Raw genomic sequence first — 23,923 nt, forward strand, 5'->3', positions numbered from 1 at the left:
CAAAAATCTTCCTCCTATATATATAAGTGTAAATTCCTTTTTACCTGGAATCTCTTTATTGACCCTAAAATCTCATAGTCAAACATATGTTGTCATTTAAATTTGAATGAATAAACATATCTTTTATGGTGTGGTAGTGGCTAGTTCTGAGTTATACATGAGAGAGGCAAAGAGTAAACAGACACTTAACAGCAAGAATAAACATAATCACTTATTGAGCTATGTTATAAAAAGAAAAGCTAAGTACAATCAAACTGGTAATGTAAGAACTGTATCCAAACTCTACCTAACTTTTTCTCCTTGCAATCTTTCTTAAGGACCTCAAGGCGTTCCTGGAATTAGTAAAGATGGTCGAGATGGTGCCCATGGTGAACCTGGTTTTCCAGGTGATCCTGGCATTCCTGGTGCAATTGGTGTTCAGGGAACTCCAGGGATTTGTGATACCTCGGCCTGTCAAGGAGCTGTTATAGGAGGAGGAGGGGAAAAATCTGGCCCTAGAAGCTCATAAAATGTAATTTAAAGAAATGGACCAATGATTGAATATTTGAGTAAACATTGAATTATGAAAAGACAAATTGATAGACAGTATTCCCTTATTAATTTTAATGAGCTCAAAATTGTACATGGTAATTCAACTCATTGAAGCACTATGATGAAAAGCATTTTCAACACTTTATATATGCCCCCCTTTTTTTTTTTCAAAACCTTTTAATGGCAACAAATCTCACCTCTTACTTTCAGAAGGGTTTTTTTCTTTTTACCATCTTTTCTCCCTATACATAACTGTCTATTTGTGTACAAGAATTAAACTTGATTTCATACCTCAACTTGCCATAAGCAATAAATCCAAAACACTTCCAAGGGAGTTTAATGTATGTAAATAAAATTTTCAGGGGAGAATTTTTGTATATTTCCATAAGATGACAAAGGATATTCAGTAACATGTTCATATCAAACTTCACTTTTTCACAAACACTTTGCACATAGCTAAAGATTATGACAGAATCCCAGTAAGGAAAAAAAATAAAGTTAAAGTTAAATTTGCATCCAGTAATATTAAACTGGTGACGTATTATTAAAAATGAAAGGAAAATTTTAAAATTTTATGATGTCCACACAAAGCTCTAGCCAGATTTACCTCTTTAACACTTATTTTTGTTTGAAAATAAATTGCTACAAATTTGTGAATCTGTGATTTTACAGTATTTATTTTAGGTGACTTTGTATGTAAAGCCTGTTGGTGTCATCTGTTGTAATAAATAAAGCCACTCAAATCTGAAAGTATTTTAGTTCAAAACACTGTAGTTTATTATCACATAGAGCAATTACTCTCAATATGAAAATATTCTGTGCATATAAGTAATCCATTGTTTACAGTATACCATGTATGGGCAAAAGCAGCTTTTAAGAGAAACTTTTGGAAAGCTTGTAGTAAAATGGTTTAAAACAATACTGTATTTTGCAAACAATGCAAACAAACAGCACTGTAGGACTGAAAATATAATTTCAAGGGGGATAGATAATTGGCAAATTAACTCAAATACAGTATCATTTCCAAACTACTTATAGTCAAGAACAATTTAACTTTGTTCCAATTGCTAAGTGGGCGTATTTGAAATATAAATAAAATAAAAGCAATGTACCTTTTAATAAGGCTGAACACAAATCTATATAGATTGTTCAAATATTTTTATAACATATCATGTTAGGAAAACATGATGGATTTCATTGATAATTGAAGAATTACTTACTAATAATTGTCAAGATGCTCTCTTGTTGCTGCTGGTCCCCCAAAGGTCTAAGAATGAATAAATATTTAATGTTCTAGATATGTATTTTACAAAATGTATTTTGCCAGTAAGTCACTACTACTGGAATCCCATTAACAAATGTTGTCGATATAAAATTAGACCATCAGAGTAGAATTCCAGAATTGTAGAAAATATATATGGATCATCCCTGGATAGCCATATATTTAATAAAAATACTAAGTATTCAGTTCAAACTACTTGATCTCCATAGCGGGGCTATTCTGTAGATTTTCCTGCACTGGACATGTTACTAACGAGTCTGGTCTGGTCAGCTTTAGCCTTCTGCCCGTTTTACCACAAAATACACTTTCAAATTCCTAAAGTCAAAAAATGATAATTAATTTAATATATTGAATTTCTTAGCAAACAGTATTCAAATATAAAATTACTAAGTCTCAATTTAATAATGGTATAAACATAATGGTTTAAATGGCATAAACATTATTTATAAAAATATAATTTTAATATGAATTACACATAAAATTCTCTTTAAACAGAGCTTATTAAAATAGTTATTCAAATAAATGTTCATAGAAATGAAAATAAATTATAATTTTCTTAACTATAGTTCAAATCTTAGAATGAATAAAAAATTAAAGCAATAAAGTATAGGAGTTTTTCTATTTGTTATTAGTTTTTAGGGAAGTAGTACATTATTACTTTACTATGCAATTACTATAATTACTTAACACTGACAGGCGGGACTGTAGTAGCACTGTTAAACACTGGTACAAAATTCTTAATGGTACATAACTTTCATATTTTAAGATTACATGTACCACTTTCATATTTTAGAAAGCATTTTTATTTTTAAAATCCATTTTCTTTTGTAAAAAATACTAGACACCAATTACCTAACCATTCCCAACCAAACATATTCATTAAATCTTGTACTCTGAGTAAGAACTCTTTTTAATACCTTTTTCTGCATGTAAAGTGCTTTAGAAACTTGCTATATAATTCAAGGTGAAGCATATTTCATATTTCATCTTCTAAGACAAGTTATTAGAACTACTGAACTACTACTCCATGTAAAAGTCATCATTTTGAAGGTGGAAATGGCAGCAAATGAATAAAACTGAATACTGCTGCACAGAGTATGGGAGGATTTTCAAGGAGACATTATGAAAGAACCTGTGCTGGGATTCAGAATACTTGGGTTCATGTGTCTTTTCTATCATTAATAAGCATTTGGCCCTTGGATGTAATTTGGCTCTGCAATTTGGATGAGCTTTGGGTGAGCTATAGTTTACTCATCTATGAAATATAAAGGCTGGACTAGACAGATAGTATCCCAAATGTCCTTAGTATTAAAATTCTAAAATGGCAAAGTGCTTTTACCTTCTTAATTGAACTGCTTGACAAGTACTTAAACAACAAGCAAACAACAAAATTGAAGACCAAAACACATAAATGCCCCACCCAAACCTGATCTACAGATATATATTTTGGGAAGATAGTATAAATGTGGAAAAACACTATAGTGTAATTAATATTTTTTTCATAAATGAAGCTATTGCTGATCTACTCTTAATAAAGTATGCATCTTAAATTTTTTTTTTAGTAAAATGGCAAATCTATACATACTTGTATTGGACTCATTCCATCTTACCCCAACCCACTATGATGAAAGAAATCATTTATTTTTATAATATGGGTTATAGAGTTGGGCCAAAATAAAGCTAATAGGTCTCATAAACCCTAACCAACTGAATGAATTAAGCACTTAGCTATGGATACTTACTTATGTTTTCTCCATTTAAATTTCCTTACTTTTCTTTCACTAATAAATGTAAGCTTATATGCACAAAAATACAATTAACGGAAGCGGTTTTTTATAACTTATTTTCATTTCATAAGAAAGATATTGTGTGACCAAAGTTGATATTTACATTTTGTAATTATAAGACTCATGCCCACAGCTAAGGCTGAATTGCAAGTAGGCAAAGAAGAATATTCAGACTTAATATTTTACACTTATCAATACACACAAAAAAGAGTGGTAAACAGATTAACTATGGCTCATATACAACCCCAGGTTAACAAGGTATATTTGCCCTAATGTACTAATGTTCATTATAATCCAAAATACCATAAAATATTCATTCAAAGTACAAACATATCTTTATTTTTACAATTATACCTGTATTTTGATTAACCTTGTTAATTAAATGGCTTGTATATTAGATGAGATTTCTTATTTAGACTGAACCTAATGGTCAGTATATGATATGACATTAATTCAATGTTCTTTATACATATGAATGCAGTTAATACACATCTATGCTTTAATGTAGAGTATAAATAGTATGTTTATACATCAATGTGGTAAGTACTCCTTTCACTGATAACAAACTGAAATCTCTCCATACTTCAGGCTAGAATTTCATGTGTGGTCAAGAAAAATCATCACCTGGGAGTCCTCCTTCTGGTGATGAACCTCTACAAATTTAGCTGGTATGGTCCTCAGACAACACATACAGAGTCTATCACCATGCCCATACATATCTGTATAACAGAAAATGTAAATGTAGAATACTTATCCTTACTACTGTGATAATACTTTATTTTCATAAATAGGAGATAAACTAAGCTATCTTTATCAGATTAAAGAAACTAATTTACAGAATTAAGTGTTATTATCAAAATTATACATTTAGGCTGAAATATAAGAATCTCATTATTATAATTAGTTTCTAGTTTCTAAGTCTATTTAGAATTTCAACTTCACTTGTTGGGTAATTCTTTGAATAATTATATGAGAAGTGAATTAAATATGATCTTTGGCTAGCTGACATTTCTTTGTCTTAATTCATGTAAATCCTTTTGAATTCCATATTAGTCTTAATCACTATTCCCCTCCCTTCTATATGGAATTCAAAGACTGTAACCAAAGACACATTATTTTTATTTTATGTTCTAATTCCTAAGGAACTATCACTAATTGGCTAATCCTTTTTTGCTGGTCAAATTTAGGGATAATTTTACCTAGAAGCAATAATATGAAAACTACAATAGAAAGGTGAACAAAGAATATGAACAATGTCTAGAAGAAATGCAAATTGAAAGACTGTTCTATATCAGAAAAGGGGGGAAATGTAAACTTAAAGCTTATAGCTAACAAATTAACCAAAATGATAAAAACCAGAAAAAGTCAATGTTGAAGAAGTATACTAATATACTATTATTGCTAGAGCTAAGAATTTGTCAAAATCTTTCTGCAAATTAACTGAGAATTTATAAGTAAAATCATTAAGCTGTTTGAATTTTTCACCAAGTGATAGCCCTACTGAGTGCACTCTAAAGAAGTTGATGACAAAAAAATGGTCCTCTAATATAAAACAAAATATTCCTAAGAGCACAATTTTGTAGCAAAAAAAAAAAAAAAAGAATCAGCAGCAGCAAAATGGTTTGCCCGTTAATTGGAAACTGATGTCTTCATTGCAGTATATGAATGTAATGGAATAAAAGAAACAAGTATGATAAATTCAGAGAAATATAGTAGGCATTATATAAAGTGATAGTGAAGAATCAAAAGAACAATATATATATATATAATGACTACAATAATGTAAATAATGGTAAAAAGTACATAATCTGTGATGAATTGTAATGAATAATCTGGAACAAAGAAAACTGATATAAAACATTACTTCTTCAGTGGAGGTAGGAACTACAGATAAGTAAGGTAGTATTATAATGTTGTGAAATGGTGTTGCGATCAGTTGATTTTGTTTTAACAGTTTTCTTTAAGGTTCAGTGGGGAGGAGAATAAAGAAACATGATTTAAAAAAAGGCAGCAATAAAATTTTTTTAAGCAAGCTATATAAAGAGGTGGATATATCTAATTTCAGATGTTTGTGAAGCATTATACATATTACCAAATTAATGTCAGTAATGACATTTAATAATAGTTCCCATTTCTATTGAAAGCAGGTAAGAATCCCACATCCCTTATATAGGTATTAAGGACATCTGGTAGATTTGCAAAGCTGAACAACAAAAAGTTTATTAAATCAATAAAGGGAAAATTTCAAGAGTATTAAAAAAACTTCATTAAAAATAAACATAAACCAATACGCTACAACATAAGAAAAGCCACATTATAAATTAACATAATACTCAACATAGACATAAATCCAACACAATTGATACACAGTATGGTTAAGTGTGTCAGCTATAAAGATGAAAATCAAGAAATAGATGAAAGGGTGTGATGCATAAGATTTGTCCAGTAATATGGACAACTGAAAAGGGAGGATGAAGAGGAAACAAACTGTTGGTATCACCCCAAGCAAGCATCATCCAAAAGAGGATGCCCTATCTGTTGGTGATTTCTCTGTAGCCAGGACAAGGCCCTGGAGTGGGAGAGAGGAATCTATCAGGATTTTACCATGGTTCAGTTAGATGAAGATATATCTTAATGCTTTTGATTTCATATTTGCTTAAATAAATGGCTAATTTTAGTTACCAAATCAGAATCTTATGTGAATGGTCCAATGCATTGTCCAGCAGAATTAGAAAATTAAACAAGTATTTCCTTCAATGTAAAGTAATGGATTTGTATTGTATTTTATAAATCACTATATATAGATGTGGTCTGCCAGGGCCCAATCATTTTTAATATGACTGACAATCATATTCCAAGAGTAGTAGAAGCAAATATCAAAATCTACAGGAAAGATAACCCTCTCAAGGCTAGCACAGTCAAAATAAAACCATCTTAGCAAAAATATTTTTAGTGTGAAATATCAAGTTGACAAAAGTGTCTGATCCAAATTTAGTAACTGTGAAATACCATCTACATAATAAATGTTGTAACTAAATCACATGTTATATGTACACTTGTGGCTTTATTTAAGTCTTTCCAGATTCCTTTTTAAAAAAGAGATTACAATAATCTCTTCTCCCAGGAAGAATTTGCTGTTTGTACCACTTTGATACTTAACAATTACCACCTCTTAAGTATGTCTCACTTCTATTTAGGTTGCAAATTCTTTTAGGGAATAACTTTGACTTACTTTTCTGGTACTATCCACTAAGCATCTAGTAGTAGCTTATATACAGTAGGCATTTAAATATTTATGGTTTTTAATAACTAACTCTGATAACATATTGTAAATTTGGAATGTCAGTGTGATATTATTTTACCCTTTAGCTACAAGTCTCACTTTACTTTTAATGTTAACAATTATCATTAATGTGTATCTTTTCCTGATATTATACTTAGTATCTTGATGGCAATATTTCAGAAAATAATAAAGCATCTCAGTTTGAAAATAATTGATAAAATAAAGGTGGCCAAGAATTTTTAATTATTTGTGGGCTTTTAAAGTGAAATTTCAAAAATTTACTTTGGCCTAATTACTAACCTTCTTCAGAGAATCTCCATGTCTTTCCTGAATATATTTCAGGAATGCTGTTGTCCACTGTAAAGTTGTAGCCTTATCAGTCTCAGCATTGCAGAATGGAACTAGAAGATTCAATTCATCACAACAAATCCGAATTCTGCGCCTGCATTCAAAACCCAAAGTAGTCATGAAAGAAACTAAATAAAACTAGCCATCTAAAATGATGTTTCTTTTTTTAAAAAAATTTTATTATAAGCTTAACACTCAACAAATACAAACAAATCATTTTGAAGCCTTAAAGTCAAAACTATATACATTTTCACTGAAAAAAACATAATTTTATAAAATAACAATTTTTTCTATAGCCCCTTCTCAATCTATTTGTGTACTTAAAGTTGTTGTCTTTGTTTGTTTTTGGTTGATATCAATGTGTATACTGTTGTTCTTATTGTGTCGACCTTGCTTTGTATCACTTCACATAAATCTTTCCATTTTCTTTTTATTCTTCAAACTTATGTTTATGGCACAATATTGCTCAGCTGCATTAGCGTAGCATGATTTACTAAGATATTCTCCATTTGTTGAATATATGTGATTACAAATAAATAATTACAATTTTTTGTACAAATTATTTTTTCTCTTAATAGTATCTTTAGGATATGTCCTAGGAATATAGATGCTGAGAACCAGCTGTCTCAAAGGTCACTTGTGATTTGCTAAATTGCTCCTCCCAAAAAGTCTACTCCAATCTACAATCCTACTAACATGTAGCAAAGTGCTTGTTTCCCTGTAATTCATCAATATTGAATTTTCAATTATTTTTGCCAAGAGTGCTAGTTTTAAATTAGCATAATAAAATTGCATTATATGCATTTTCTAATATTAAGAGAAATTGATGTTTCTTTAATATTCTAGACTTTAAAATAATTTTCAAAGATTGATATTTAAATAGTAGGATACTTCATCAGCACTCAGCACATAAGGGCCACAATAAAATGTTTTTTGGATTGGATTGGATTAATCCATATAAAATTTGAAGAAAGTCAGAATTTAAAGATTAGTAAAGTACTTCCAAAATTGTTTTCTTTTTAGAAGTTAATTAATGCTTTCAGGTCTATAGAGTAATATATAATGGCAGTAAGGTATTATATATCAATCCAACTATGCTAACTATAGACCTGAGGAGGAATGTAGGATATCTACAGTCTATAGAAATATATTTATTTATAGTATCACTTAGTAAAAGCAAAATTTAATGAATTTGCATTATGTATCTAGACTATACTGCAATTTTCAAATTTTTGGTTCATCAGTATCCAGAGTTTTAAGGATGCTGATATTGTGAAAATGTATACAACATGGCCCCATTTGCCAATCTGCATATTCCTAACCACATCTATAAATCAAGTGACTAGTTCACTAGATGCTAGAGGCACAACTGTATAACTGAGGTTCAACTGAATACCCAAGAAGGAAAAGGTTTTTGCTTTTCATTTTTAAAGTTTGGACCTCTGATTTCATCAGTGCATGACACTCCCAGTATGGAAATTCCTTCCACCGATGCAGGTCAACAACTTGTCTGCAGCTCACTGTATAATAAAATTGTTTGGAATACTGAGAGGTTAAGTGATTTGCCCACTGTCACACCAGCAGCATAGGTTAAAGGGAAGATTTGAACCCAGGTCTTCCTGACTCCAAGGCTAGCCCTCTATCCACTATGACACACTGCCTCTCAAAGAATACATTTGTAATTATTTGTATAAATCTGAAACCCTGAAGTGATTAATATATACTTGTGCCCTATATATGGCTCTATGATGTCATCAATGTGGGTACTCCCTCCATCAGTGCATATTGAAATGTCTTATCTTGGGTGACTCTTGAGCATATATCTTTCCATAAATCCACCATGAAGATTCGCCCAAAACACCAGATATCTTCTAGTTCTTAACTTCTTACACATACCAATGTTGTACACAGCCAACCAGCTGTATAATTCATTCTTGCTATATGACAATCCCTCCTCCTCTTGCAAGCATATATTTTTACATGATGTTTTACTGTACTTCTTGCAGGCAAGTCATCATTGGTAATGTGCACAGCCTACTTACAGACCCACCATGAATCTCTCCAATGCCCTTTGGATCACCCACCAATATTATTCTTCAGAGATTGAGGTGTTCCATCATTCATAGTTACATAGCATCATCTGGAGAATGCTGTTATTTTTTAAATGGGTTTGTGTATCAGGAACACAACTTGTGATCATGGAAAGCATTGCATAATTTCCCAAGGCAGTTAAGTATCTGCTCCTCCAATTCTGGACTAGGAAAATAGCCTCTATAATATTTCCAAGATATAAGTAGGGACTAAATTAATGGGCTGACTATCCACCTATACAGCATAATCTAGACAACATATATTTTTTATCCACTTGATTTATCCTATGTAGATTTCTTGGCCAATTTCTTTTGTAGCTGTGAATTTCATTATGGAAAGCCTGTAATATTCTGGAGCTTAGTTTAATCAGTTTAATGTCATCCACAGGGATTTGATCTTCTTTTTGGAATTTGTTCAGTATATCCTCAACGATGGTAGTGAAAACCTTGGCAAGTACATTTTCCCATTGTATGTCTCACTTGATCATTTCATTGAACAAAATTACTTCAGTGGTTACATCTATGATAGAATCTCATGTGATCTTAATATATCCATTGTTTGTATAGAATTTCAAAATCTATGTTCTGCTCTATCAAGTCAAATTATTTTTGTAATAAGAAGTAGTTGGATCTTGCATTCTTCATACTGTTCAATCAGTTGTATGAGTGAAGAGGTATTATCCTAGAAAATGGTCTGTGAGTCTTCCTGTCCCCTTTTCAAACTTTAATCCAGAGTACTCTTAACAGGTTCATTCTCATAGAGCTGTCATAGAAATAATACAGTAGGAAAATGGGTCAGTAGCTATTGATACTATTGTCTTTTCTTGGTAATAGTACCTTACGTGATTCCCCCCCCCACCACTTTTGTTTTTTCCCCATTTTATAAATTTTGAAAATTCTTCAGTTGCCTCCAAAGCTGTATTCCTCAAGCAGATTTCTTCTGTGTAAGCTTCTGCAGACCCAGCCACTCTTCCCAACATCAATTTCTCAAGTGCCAGTTCTCACTCTTCATCAAGTACTGAGATGCAATGAGTCTAAATGCAATGGGTTCTACTGTAGTCAATGAAGAGCTTAGATCACAATAGAATGGCTGGTAAATCTGTTGCATTTTTAAAAATATTCATTATGTTCTTTCTAGTTTCATTTAGTTTCATGCACCACTTTCTGAAGATTCATTTTCCATTTTGCTACTTTTAACAGTTTTGTGAGGCAATGCTTTAGGTAACCTCCATGATTTATATATAAGGTTTTGTAGCTAGCTGAACTTGTACTGAAAATTATTGTTGCCCTTGGCTGCTATGATTCTACTTCACAAGGTCATCAAATGTGTTCACTAGATGAGACAATTTTAGAACTTAAAAAATCTTCTTAATAAATTTATAGTTTGACCTTTCTCTAAAAAATGGTAATAACGAGAAGCAATATCTTTTATCTTTAGTTATTTCCCATTTTCTAGAGTCAGGTCTGTTTAAATAGATTGGGTTGTAGTTGCTATAAATGCATATAGTGCTGTCTTAGCTTTATCCTTTTTTCAATCTGATGATTTTGATCCTTGCTCTAATTGATGTTCAATTCTACAAAGAACACATTCAGAAATGATTCACAGTCACTGCTATAAGATATTGGTCAATTTCATTTTCTTTGAAGCATTTTGAGGTAGTGCATCTCTTGAAATACAGGCCTAATGCTTTGGAATTGTCTTTTAAGAATTCAGACTCTTAATTCCAAACCATGTGTGCCCACCTTCATAATAAATAAATTGAGCATCATGACATACATACATCTCCATATATATGTGTCTATATGCACATTTATGTTTGTATACATATATATATATTATTGACATGGTTTAGAATGTTCTTTTGTCATGTTCTTCTTCATCTTCTGGAAAACTCTTTCCTTCTGCCTTATCAAGATGTCAGGATATTCTTGAGTTCTCAGAGAATATACCAGTGAAGGGCAAACTCTGGTAAATTCTACCAGGGTGGAAAGGTTTCAAATATGATCCTATGACAGACCATTCCTACTGTCAAAGGACCAACTTAACTAAGGACACAAAAGACTCAATTAGGTCATAATTCTTTGGTGATGACAAGTCATGAAACAAAGAAAAAGCAAAATGGTCTCCCAAGTCACAGTGTAAGGAAGGTAAAGTGACAGAAAAGGGAGTGCAGGATGCTAAGCATCTCACTATTTTCATGCCATCTACAAACATCAACTTAATTACTGGTATAATAAGTACAAGCTCTTGGTCCATCAACCAAATTGAGATAAGACTGCAGAAATGAAACACATTCATATTGTCATTCTTGCTGTAATAAAAACCAGAATAAAGAAGTTGAAGCTAAATGAAATTAACTTCAATAAAATGGCTCACTAATCTTCTAGAAGAGGCAAACAACAGAACTGGTGACATCTTCATTGCATACTTATAGTCAAGAAGAAACATTTCATAGGACATTTGTGTTTGTGAAAGCAAAGTACAATGACTGCCACGAAAATAACTATATCTTATATGTATCGATGTAGCTCTTTTTTATAATTATAACTAATTTGCTTTAAATTAAGCATCAGAACAAGATGATTCAACTTTGAATTTATGGTAATTTTACACACCTATATTCCTTACATAAAGATGGCAATATGATGGAGTAAAGAGTAGACTGAAATCAGGAATGACCTAGGTTCAAATCCCACCTTCAACAATTACTGGCTGTGTAAACCTAAGTAAATCACAATATTTTTGAATGTGAGTGTCTTCATCAGTAAAATAGTAATGATAATGATAGTAATTGTAGTACCATTTCCCAGATTGTGAGGATCAAACAAAATATATTTTAAAAGCCCTTGTAAACCCTTAAGTGCTACCTGTAGGCAACTATCATATGTTCAAATATTAAGCAAGTCGGTACTTTAAGGATCCGTGATTTCGTCAGTGTGGCCACTGCCTCCACTAATGCAGACTATAGCTATCAATTAATCAAGCATCAAACATTTATTAAGTCCCTTCTATATGACAGACACTGGCCCGGGCACTGGGGATACAAAGACAAAAATGAGATATTATCTGCCCCCAAAGAGCTTACATTCTATCAAGGGACGCAACATGTATACATAAGAAGTCAGTCATAGCAGTTGGAGAGATTAGGATAGGTTTCATGTAGAATATCACATGTGAAAAACAGTAAAAAAGCTCTTTTGGTTAGACCATTTGGAGAGGAGATTAATGTATATTAAGGCTGGAAAAGTTGAGACAAAGCCATGAAGGGTTTTAAATACCAGAGGTATTCACATATTATTTTCCTTTATGTTTTTTATTATAGTACTTTATTTTCCAAATACATGCAAATATAATTTTCAACATTCACCTTTGCAAAACCTTGTGTTCCAAATTTTTCTCCCTCCTTTCCCCCTTGTGCTTTTGCCCTCACCAGCAAGCAATACAATATAGATTAAACATCACATATTATTTTAAAGGCAAAAGGGAACCAATGAAGTTTATTCCATAGGAAAATGACATGGGCAGAGCTATACTTTGACATCTATGTGGTGGATGGACAGAAGAGTGGAAAGATTTGAGGAAATTAAGAAATTTATTAAGAAAATTATTGCAAGAGTATGGGCAAAAGGTAATGAAGATATAACACCTTGAAGATAAGAACTAGGGTAGCAAATATGTGAGTAAAGAGACTGATGTGAGAGATGTTGTGAAGGCAGATGTGACAACTTAATAGATATGTGAGGTGAGAGAATAAGAGTTCCAGAAAGCATAATTCCAATGTTTTGAACCTGGATGAGTGAAAAGATGGAGGCAATTTTGACATAAACAAGGAATTTCACGAGATAGGTAGATTTTCAGATAGATTTAGTTTGAGATCCTCAATAATAAGCAGTAGAATTTGAACTCAAGAGAGACTAAGAGTGCAACTGCAGTTCTGCAGGACACCTGAATAAAAAGGATATTTAAGCCCATGGCCGCTGATGAAGTCACCATGTGAAAGAAAAAAAAAAAATCCAGAACAGATACTTGGGGTATTACCTATCAGTAAGGAAGCATGAAATGGATGCTGAACCCAGAAAAGGAGATTGAGAAGATGAGATTAATACAAGATTAAGGAGAATCAAGAGAATAGTATCACAAGAAGTCTTTTGAGTTCCTATCAATCAAAAAGCAATTAATAAACTCATTATGTGCCAAACATTGTGCTAGGTGCTAGGTATACAAGACAAAATTTAAAAGTCCTTGCTCTCAAGGAACTTACATTCTGCAGGGGAAGACAAAATAAACATATATAAGTATATACAATAAATACACGAAATAAGTACAAAGTAAGTTGGGAGCTGGGGAGGACACTAGCAGTTGGGGGAGGGGAAGTAGATCAGGAAAAGCAGAATATGGCATATGAGGTGAGCTATGGTCAAAAAATTAAATTATCCTGCAGTCACCTGGTGATGAATTTCTCCAAACTTAAGAAGGCTAGTTCTCAGACAAGAAATAGTTCTCAGAAAAAGTCTTTCAAGTTTTGAAGGATTTTCCAGAGCTTGTTTGAAGGACTGGCATAACTTTTGAGAACTCAGAGCCACTGCCATTTTAGAATGATGCATTGGAATCAAACTTCAGTGAAGAATATATGTACAATTTTTAAAATCAATTAAAATGTTCAACTTTTGATTATGAGAGGAAGATGATCTCAAGGAAGTTGAAAGGTATTACGAATATAAATAATATAGATGGGTTTACTTAATCTATGAATTTACATTACTAATACTCTAGCCATTTCAACTTTACTCCTTATCATTTTATCAAACTACTATTGTTCAAAAATAATACTACAGTAGTAGTGTCCACCATTTAGTTAAGGTCCTAAGAAGCAGAAATTGGTTCAAAAGCTCTGATTTACAAAAAAAAAAAATGCTTCTAAAATAATTTCATGAATAAAATCTACTAAATCTTAAAACTTACCTTCTGTCTCTTTCCATCCGATTATGTCTCTCCCTGCGCTGAGAGCGTCCACCCTGTTGCCCACTTTGTGTCTGGTCACCTAGGCTTGATTGTGTGGATTCTGTAGATTGCCAAGCACCCTGTGAAGTTGTGGTGCTCTGGCTTTCTCCTACATTTTGAATTTCACCAAGAGCTCTTCTTTCTACATTTGTGTCCAACTGACGCATTCGACTGCGATTTCTTTTATTTATTGCTTGTTTACATAACGCTTCTTCTTTGCAAAATAAGAAAAAAAAGTAGTACTTTAATTTTTTATTCTCCTTTTAAGTTAATTCCTAATATATTAATCTTTGATTTTCTGTATTATATTTTGTATTAGTACAAAATATAAAAATTAACGAATATAACCCAGTGCAAAACTAATAAATAATCTAAAAGTTAGTTAACTACTAAACTTTTGCAGAAAAAACAATGCTACTCCCTTTTAGCAATGAAATGAGTTGGCTACCCAGCACTAAATCTGAAGCCTCCTTTTTGTTACTATATTTGTAATGTTTATTAACAATGAAATACTTCTGAGCTCTAGTTTCTATTTTAAAAAGAATCTTTAGATAATTATTATATATAAATTGGAATTGTTCCCACTTTCTAGTTTTCAGAGAAAATAAAAATTGAAGAACTAAAGACTAATACCTAAACACAAAAATGTTTCTCAAAAAAAAAAAAAAATCCAAAACACCCATATTCTCTTCCCTTTATTTTTAAAGCATGATACATTACTACAATCATTATACTTACTGCAATTTTTAGAAAAGAAAACAAAAATCTAAAGGGCATGAGATTTAATACCTTCTTACCCTAGAGATTTCACCACAAACTAATTAGAAACATAAACATTGAATTTGTATTTAACCTTTAGAAACCAGTCAAGTCTCATTATAATGAATTTCAATGGATTATTTTCCCCCTACTATCATAAACTCAGTTTTTCAATGGTTCTTACTTGATATAGTAAAAGCAAGAGATAGCATGGCAAACATCTTAAGATTTTTTTTAGATTTAAGCTCCACCCTTTCCAATCTCCCCATGATGAAAAATGTTTGAAGTGTCAAGGGTTGAGAAATAAATAGGATGGAATTTAGACAAAACTTCAAGAGGCCAAATTTATATTGGCATCATTTTATGGCCTCTTGTGAGATTTTTTCCATAACAGTTTTCAAGGGTTCCTTGTCTGCACATCCAAACTCTGTCATCAGGCTATATACCAAGCTATAAAATTTCTTTTAACTTATCCTCAATAAAAATTCCCATTCTATTAATATGAATCTAGATTTCTTATTAGGGAAAAAGAATTCCTATTAATCTAATTCACAGTAAGATTTGAAAGACTGATTACTACTTAAACATCTCATAGGGATTTATAGTTCATACACTGAAGCATAAATGAAACTCTAAGTGGTAGATTTTTATGCTCTGTGGCAAAATGGAGTAAAGAATTTCAGGGTCATATTTTTAGAAGACAGGTCCCCATCAAAAGGGCTTCTTTACAGTACAAATGTTGCAAAGTGGCAAAAGAGGAGCTGCAAAGAATTTGGCTATAATTCAGTAACTCTTTTAACTATAATTCAAAAAACATTTAATCATACTTTCATCGTACAGAATCCAATTACTCTATTGGAGACAAAAATACACATATTTTTGGAGTATTATGACTCCTGAATTGTCATAATAGAAAATTTATTGAAAATAGAGCCCCAGACTATTGTTAAAGGTCATTCATTTATGATTTGGAAAAAACAAAAACAAAACTTTTTAAAACTAAGTACACCTCACTATAATATCTACTATATTGACAATTTACTTGTAGAGGAGTTCAGATTCTTCAATTAAGAGATGCAGAGAAAACTAAAAAAGAACTATGATGTGCTTTAAGCAACTTGAAGATAAAAACTACCATTACCAAAAAAAAAATTCATTGCTTGCTATTTACTAAATTCATTATTAAAAAGAAAAAAGCCCAATAAATCAATATGCTGCTATATTGGGTATGCACAATTCATATGTTCAAGCTTGAGAAAGAAATGCTCAAAATATGAATATGATCATTTTAGGGACATGGGGAGGGTTGAAAGATTGGTAGGGATTACTGTTAAAATACTAAAAAAAAAAACCAAAAACAAAAAAAAAAAAAAACAAAGTTTCCTAGTAAGGAGAAATTGTTGTGTGACAAAACTGATGTCTAATGGAATTTTTACATCTACTGCATAGCCTAGCCAAAGAAAGAAACTCTTATCTTATGTCATATATCTTACCTCCTACTTTAATCCAAACCTGCTCAGGTAAAGGCTTGTTTCTACTGCCTAAAGTCTGTTTAGTAGATTCAATTTCTTGCTGGTAACAGAAAGAAAATGCTCTGGGTAACCCAATATCTTGATGTTTGGCAGCTTCAAGTATAGAACATGAGTTACTAGAACTCTGGAATATAATGAAGGAATAGCAATATAATTAATTTTATTATCAAAATGCATCTTAATCTCCTCTCTGCTGCCACAAGTAAAACGTACTTTAACATGAAGTAAATACTAAAAACAGCATTTATGGACATACAACTCTGAGACTTTTAAATTTGCAAACTAAATATTGTGGAGTTTAAAATATTTCCCACATACCTTCATTAAAAAGTTATTTGTCAGATTCAATGAAAAGAATACAATCCATGAAGCCTAATTAAGACAATGATTAATAAAAGCTGTCAAAAATTCCTTCACAAAAATCCTACTCTAATGTCTTATTCTGGCACAGACGGGAACCCTGGGTACTTAAAGAGTACATGAATGGAGCACAAGCTCTGGCAGTTTCTACCAAGCTGGAAAGGCTTGGAACATGATCCTAGCAATAGAGTGTGTCTGCTGTACAAAGGCCAGCCCAGTTAAGTACAGAAAGGCTCATCACCAGTAGGTTGGCCACCTTAGGTGAATTTTTTGGCCATGGCAACCCATCAAAAGTTAGTATTTCAGAGCTTCACTAATCATTTTCCCTACCTGTGTTTGTGAAAGATTAGAATTCCCAGCAGTAGAACAGGCATTTGCAGTAAATAATGGGTATGTAAATTGCAAAGCAGTAGTAGCAGCAGCAGTTTTATTTTTCACTAATGTGGTACATTTGTTCTGCTGCTGATGAAGAGGAACATTCATTAGTTCAGATGGATGTCGAATAAGGGTTACCAAACTGCCAAAACAAAAAGGACAACCCAGAAAAAACAAATCAAGAATATGCAACTGATACTCTCTTCCAGACATATTTTAGTCACTGACTGACAGATCACATTTTCTAAATATAGGTCAAACAGTTAATGTTACCGACCTTAGTTCAGTGACTGTGCTCTCTCCCCTTACTCTCCACTAAAAGGGGCATGGCATTCTAATTTCTTATTTTAATGGTTTCAATTATTCTTCTCTTCTGAGTCAGTGCAAACAACTCAAGGCATATCTGTTACCTTCATTTGCTCTATTTCTTCACCCAAAGCACTGATGAAGGGCTGAAGTGAACAAGATCACACTTAAGTGAAAATGGGCAATAACAAGATTAACAATCTGGAAAACACCAGGTGACCACAACTCCTGCCCCAGCAGGTAGGTCACTCATTTCAAGTAATATTAGAAATAGTAACTTGCATATAATAGGTGCTTACTAAATGTTTAATTGAATTTGTGGAAGAAATAAATTGAACAATTTCAATTTAATGGATTTTGGATTATTTTAATCTGTGATTTCAAAAGACTGGAAAACTCCCTCCACTGATATCAATCAGCAGTTTATTGTCTTTAGATTTTGCCTAGGAAAGAGTTTAAGTGACTTGCCCATAGTCACATGGTATACATTAAGTTAATATGAATTAAGTTTGCTTTGTTCAAGGCTGGTTGGTCGTTCATCCACTATTATCATTACCCTGTACCTGTCTGATATATAAATGCACACATAATGTGCACTTGCATTATATAAACACATGTGTGTGTGTGTATATGTACATACACACACACATACACACGTGCATGCATGCAATAAAGAGTAATTTCAGAGTTCATTTAAACTTAATTTTATACAGTTTAAGTTCCTCAATGTTGTTTGAATGAGTCTATGCAATTGATTTTTACATGAAAAATGAATGGGAATTAAGGCAATTATTTAGGTAAAGAGAAAAGCTCAACAAAATAGTAACTTAGTGACTTATCCAAATATTTTCAGGCAAAATAATTTTTTTGCCAAGATCACCTGGTAATTTTTTCAATCATTTGTTTCTCTTTATATATTAATCACAGACTAACAGTTAAAAACTATAAATGATACAATATTTTATCTAATCTCATAATTTTTTAAAAAGTAGTAGAATCTGAATATGCAAAACAATCTAGCTAAACTTAAATAAAACATTGCCTTGAAAAGCTGTTGTGACAAATTTTAATTAAGCTGTTAAAAGTGTATATGTCTAACAACAAAGTAGACCCTGGCTGGATTCAATAATGGCAACACAAATTATGGTTATAAATGTAATGGTATATTACAAAATTCTAATAAACGGTGAATATGAATAATTCTGAGTAGGGGAACTCAATAAACTAATACAGAGTAAAGTAAGCAGAATTGAAAGTGCAAAATACTGACAACCAATTTAGTGCTCTGTGATTATAATGACCCCAACAAGGTTGAGAAAATTAATATTTCTCCTCTCTTTGCAGAAGTAGGAGACTTAAGTGTGTTATTAGTATGTATTACTGGACATGATCACGGTTCTCATTTTTTCTTAAACTACTATTTTCTCTCCATTTTTTTTTCAATCTTGTTAAAAGGGCTAACTCATTGAATGAGAGCAAGGAAGATATATTTGGAAATGGTGATGTAAAAAGATATTAATAAAAACAAGATTTAAAAAATTTAAAAGTACGCAAATTTACATGAGGCTTCAGTGGTGTACTAAAAAAGAATATGGGAATAGAAGTGCGAAGGCCTAGGTTAAAATTCTGTTATTTCCTAGAGTCAATGAACCTAGGTAAGTCATCTCAGTTCTTTGCCTTTTTTCTACATCTGTAAAATGGGGACAATAATAATTATAGTATCCACCTCATAAGAATGTCTGAGGAATGAATGAGTGAAGCATTTTGCAAAACTTAATATTATATACATCCATTATCACTACTATTGGTGTGAATCTGGGCAAGTCACTTCACAACTTTCTTCTCAGATTCATCATTAAAATTAAAACTTAAAATTAAGTGTTGTTTATTTAAATAAGCAGGGAAAATTTCCCCTCCCCAACAGGTAGGGGGAAGGGAATTTCAAAATAGAGATAAATATTTGCATTCTCTACATCAGAGAATTTAAAGAAGGTACTCTTAAATTGTAAAGCACAATGTAAGGGTAAGTGATTTCAATTTTATGGTATAATTACTGAAGCATGTTATTTTTAGGTGTTCTTGCCATTTTTGTACTCAAATTCATGAAATTATATTTGAAGCAACTTTTAAAAATCTATGAAATTAAAAAAAAGATCTGAAACACACTTGTTAAGAGTAACTCCAGATTCCTGAGGCTCTTGGCACCTGGGAATTTCTGTCTGGATACTGTTGAATCTGTCTTCCAGCCGAACTCGGACTGCAGATTTAGATCTAGTTTCTGGCACAGGAGCCAGATTTTCAACAGCTATATTTTCTTTATTTGGTCCACCAACATTTTCTCCATGCTTAACTCTTACCACACTGTGGCCAGTGACCTCTACAGAGCTACTGTTGGGTGTTTTCTCTACCTGGTTGGCAACTGTCACAGGTAAATTGGATTCACTGAGCAGCATCATTCTCAGCTCCTGGAAATCAATGTGTCCCAGACACTGGTTTGAGCCCACAAAGCTGCCATCAGAAGTCAGACCTGACTGGCAAATGACTGGATACACTGACTGGCTCCCCGTGCTGTTGGAGGAGTAGCTGGGCTGGTTGGTGCTGCTGGAGGATTGGTACTGAGCCTGGCTCGAGGGATTGCTCGCGGAGAAGAAGGCGGAATTTAGCCGGGTTTCCAGTTCCCCTTCGTTGGCCTGGGCCTCCATGTGCGAGTAGAGGATATGCTGCAGTTGGGTGTACTCGATCTCCGTCATCTCCACCAGGTTGAGGTCTGTGGTGGTGAAGCTCAGGCCCTGCTCCCCGAACGAAGTGTCATTGGAAGGGCCCTCGGCCGCGGGGGCGGGGTCGGAAGCAGCAGCGCCGCCGACTGCAGAAGCCGAGGCCGAAGCAGCAGCAGCAGCAGCAGCAGCAGCAGCAGCAGCCGCCGCCGCCGCCGCCGCCGCCTGAGGGGTGGACGTGTGGGGTTCTCGGGGGGCCGGACCGGACATGACTTCCAAACACTGAGCCCACCTGGGGATTGCGGGGTTCCCACCCGGCCGCCTTCTGCAGAGGACGAAAGCAACCCGGGCCGGGGATGAGCTTCACCCCGCGATAGGAGGCGGGGAGAGGGGCGGGGCTCGTCCCAAACCCCCGCCCCCCAGCTGACACGGGCGCCCCGCCCCCGCCCCCTGGTTTGGTCACCTGGACGTCCCCCAACCACAAGGCGTGGCGGCAACAGCGGCGGCGGCAGCAGCAGCAACGGGAGCGAGGGGTGGGGGGGAGGAGCCTGCGCGGGGCGGCCCGGGAGGCCCCGTTCCCCGCGTCCGGACTCACTAGGAAGAGGAGGACAGGGAGGGGGAGGGAAAGTGGAGGGAGGGAGGGAGGAGTGGCGGCTCGCGCCTGGGGGGAGAAAGAAAACGAGGGAGGGTGGGAGGGAGGCACGGCGCGCACCAGAAACCCGGGACGGCGGCGGCGGCGAGCCGCGCGCGGGAAGCCCACTGAGGCAAGCAGAAGCTCCCGTTGGGGGAGGGAAAACCGCTCACCCTTCGCAGAGCTCAGCACGCGTGCGCACGCCCACTCTGCCCCGCCCCTTTAGCCAACGGTAACCCCTCCCCCTCGACCCTAGCAACGCCCTCCCCCACCCCCGTTACCCGCCGCCTCACTGGCTCTGGGGGCGGGGCTAACCTAGCTTCTTTCATTTCCCCGCCCACCCCGGAGAGACCAACCGCCTGACCCACCTGCCCGCGACCGCGACCGTTTCAGGGGACAGAAAAATGAAGGGGGAGGGGATAGGTATTTATGACTATAGAGATTGGAAGAAGTATTGAAAAACCGAGGAGGGGGTCCGGAGTTACTGGCGGGGGTAAATAGGGAATGTGCCAGGCCAAGCCAGAGGATCGTGCGCGCGCTGTGCGCGCGCCCCACCACTGTCGGCCTTGTGGGAGTAGGGAGAGAGCGGGAGCGCGCCTATAGGTCCGGGTTGCTGAGGGGGCGGGCGCGCGTCCACAGGTCACGGCTGCTGAGCGTGGGGGTAAACGAGTACTGGAGGGAAAAACGCTTCCGCGCGTGGTGCGGGTGGCCGGAAGTTTAGACTGCGGTCCGCCACGCCACGCCAGCCACGCCACGCCACGTGTCTAGACTTCGAAAGTTCCGCGAGCAGGGGCTGCCGGAGGCCTTGGTTTCCCTGGGACCAGGGCGGTCGTTTTGTGAGGGGTCGGGGGAGAAGCAGGTGATTTGGGGGAAGGTGACCTAGGAAGGAATTTTGATCTTTGACTACGGGTGTGGTTTCTGCCCAGTTTACCAGAAAAAAACAGGCTACATCAAAAAACCTTAACTCCGCTGCAGGCTCTAATGATATAATGTTACATTTGCAAAGTTTAGCCTTTTATCTCATTTCTGGGAAAGCCAAACCCCGTCCTCCGGGATCCCTCCTTAGCTCCCAGCTCAGCGGAGAAACCTTGCTTCTCCCTTTTGTTGAGCGGCAAAGCCAAGTTTTCATACCTGAATCTCCCTAAAAAGATCTGACATCTCGGAAGAACGATACGTTCGGCGTGTTATGTACCTACGTACAGCACATGAAATTTGGGCCATATTATTGAGAGCACTTGTGTTATAGTCTAAGCACCTCTCTCGGGGTTATGGGGGGGTGTTGAGTTTTAGTGCTGGTAAACATTACTTAACCTGTGTTTTCCTTTTGTAAAAATTCCTTTCTATTCTTTATCAAGGAAAGTCAAATCTTTTGGATCTAATATCCATCCAACTCTTTTTGGTTTCCTTCAAGTCCCAGCTAAAAATTTGCATTCTACTTGAATCCTTTCCAAATCATTTAAAATTCTGATGCTTTCCCTTATTTCCAATTTAACATCCATATTCTCTATTTATACACAGTTGTATGCATATTATCTTTCCCATTAGATTGTGAGCTTCTTGAGGATGAGCTGTGTGTATCCCTAGAGCTCAATACAGTGCTTAGCACATAGTAGGCACTTAATGGCTTTATTCCCTTTTCATATTATTTACAAGCCTAAAATAACAATTTTATTGTATTAAGGTCCATCCATGCAAGGTTTTTAAATAGCAACAAGAAGACATTTTATTCCAGTCCAAGGATAACAAAATTAATCATGGTAATTTTTTCCGAGATTTAATGAACTTTTTTCAACTTTATAAGCACCTCTTTACCATTTGACCGCCATATACTTCTGTAGAGATTCTTTTTGAATTTCCAAATACAAAACCAGCATGATCATGAACTCATATAATTGCCGTACAAAGCTTAAAAGATGCCAAAATCACACAGCCACATCGCCACATTTCTTGGCTTCTTTAGTTTTCTCCTCAAATCTGTTGGAAATCACAATTAGAAAGCCCAGTATACTCCACCAATTTACCCCTTTAATCAAATCATGGCCAAATATATTGGGGGAAGGGAGGAAAGGAGTAATGATAATAAAAGAAGAATCAACTTGATATAATGAAGAGAGCTCTAGTTTTGAAATGGAAGGATCTGGTTTGAATCTCAACTCTGTCATTTACTATTTGTGACCTTATGCAGATCACTTCACTTCCCTGGGTTGGTTTTCTCATTGGTAAAATGAGAGCTTGAACTAGATGGTCTCTGAGTGATGTTCAGGCTCTAAATCTTTGATTCTATAACACTGTTCAAAAACTATATATGCTCTATGGCCAGCTAATTTTGTTTAGTCTATGAAATCTTTAATGGGATATTCTTCACAGACGGCAAATTACAAACCATTCACATCTTATCTTGTTCAACTCTTTGACTTCTGGTAAAGCCTACAAAGCAGATTCACACAACAAACAAGGAAACTATCTCTGATTCTCCTGGCATTGTGAAGATACCAATAAGATTTTTGTACTTTCCATCAATTATAGCTATAACCAATTCATTTTTTTTTATTTACCCATCTAACAAAATATCAAAACGTGACAGTTGCTATGTTGTTAGTTCTGAGAAGATTTAGAAAAATTAGAACAGCAATTGAACCAACTTCAATCTCTTAACTGCTTTTTGGTGTCTTCCTTACCACTTCACAAATGGGACTTAGCACAAGTAGGAGGAGGATAGACTATCTCAAGTCAAGTTCCAGTCAGCCATGGGTACTAATGAAAAGTGGGAAAGGGACATTTCTTTACAAATGAGCAACTCTTCTATTTTTGCATATTGTTTGATACCACTATTTAGGGGATGCCTTTATCAAAAATTTTTGTATTTAGCTCATCTTGCTTCAGGTTTCTAATTTAACCTTCAGGACTTCCTGAATAATGTTGA

The 23,923-nt window shown here is 34.9% G+C and overlaps 2 protein-coding genes across 5 annotated transcripts in view; one reads left to right on the plus strand and one right to left on the minus strand.

Moving 5' to 3' along the window:
- The window catches only part of COL9A3 (collagen type IX alpha 3 chain), a 55,757-nt gene extending 54,473 nt beyond the window's left edge, over window positions 1-1,284 (plus strand). Inside the window, exon 32 of the mRNA XM_051976717.1 lies at window positions 318-1,284. Coding sequence (XP_051832677.1) covers window positions 318-508 — 191 coding nt within the window. The 3' untranslated portion in view covers window positions 509-1,284. The remainder of the gene's footprint in view (window positions 1-317) is intronic.
- Window positions 1,285-21,610, minus strand: TCFL5 (transcription factor like 5). 4 transcript variants are annotated; one of them, XM_051976719.1, is made up of 7 exons: window positions 20,833-21,610; window positions 19,822-20,694; window positions 17,305-17,491; window positions 16,576-16,738; window positions 14,285-14,537; window positions 7,184-7,325; window positions 1,285-2,128 (listed from the first exon to the last, which is right to left on the minus strand). In XM_051976719.1, exons 2-7 carry the CDS (start codon window positions 20,637-20,639, stop codon window positions 2,006-2,008), a joined length of 1,686 nt encoding a protein of 561 aa, XP_051832679.1. In that variant the 5' UTR covers window positions 20,640-20,694; window positions 20,833-21,610; the 3' UTR covers window positions 1,285-2,005. The 4 variants fall into 4 exon arrangements, with proteins under 4 accessions (XP_051832679.1, XP_051832680.1, XP_051832678.1 ...); XM_051976720.1 differs by lacking the exon at window positions 20,833-21,610 and having other exon boundaries at window positions 14,285-14,534; window positions 19,822-20,824; XM_051976718.1 differs by lacking the exon at window positions 20,833-21,610 and having other exon boundaries at window positions 19,822-20,824.
- Window positions 21,611-23,923: the final 2,313 nt, after the last annotated feature.

The sequence above is a fragment of the Antechinus flavipes genome, chromosome 2 (genome assembly GCF_016432865.1).
Source record: "Antechinus flavipes isolate AdamAnt ecotype Samford, QLD, Australia chromosome 2, AdamAnt_v2, whole genome shotgun sequence".
Taxonomy (NCBI): Eukaryota; Metazoa; Chordata; class Mammalia; order Dasyuromorphia; family Dasyuridae; genus Antechinus; species Antechinus flavipes.

Bases quoted from the DNA above. Each gene is read 5' to 3' on its own strand.
- TCFL5 (XM_051976719.1), bottom strand. From the start codon at position 20,639: ATGTCCGGTCCGGCCCCCCGAGAACCCCACACGTCCACCCCTCAGGCG. The intron at 17,492-19,821 runs GTGTGTTTCAGA...TTGTTTTGGCAG, and splicing joins TCTGGAGTTACTCTTAACAA to TTTGGTAACCCTTATTCGAC. The intron at 2,129-7,183 runs GTTAGTAATTAG...TTTTGACTTTAG, and splicing joins ATGGAGATTCTCTGAAGAAG to GAATTTGAAAGTGTATTTTG.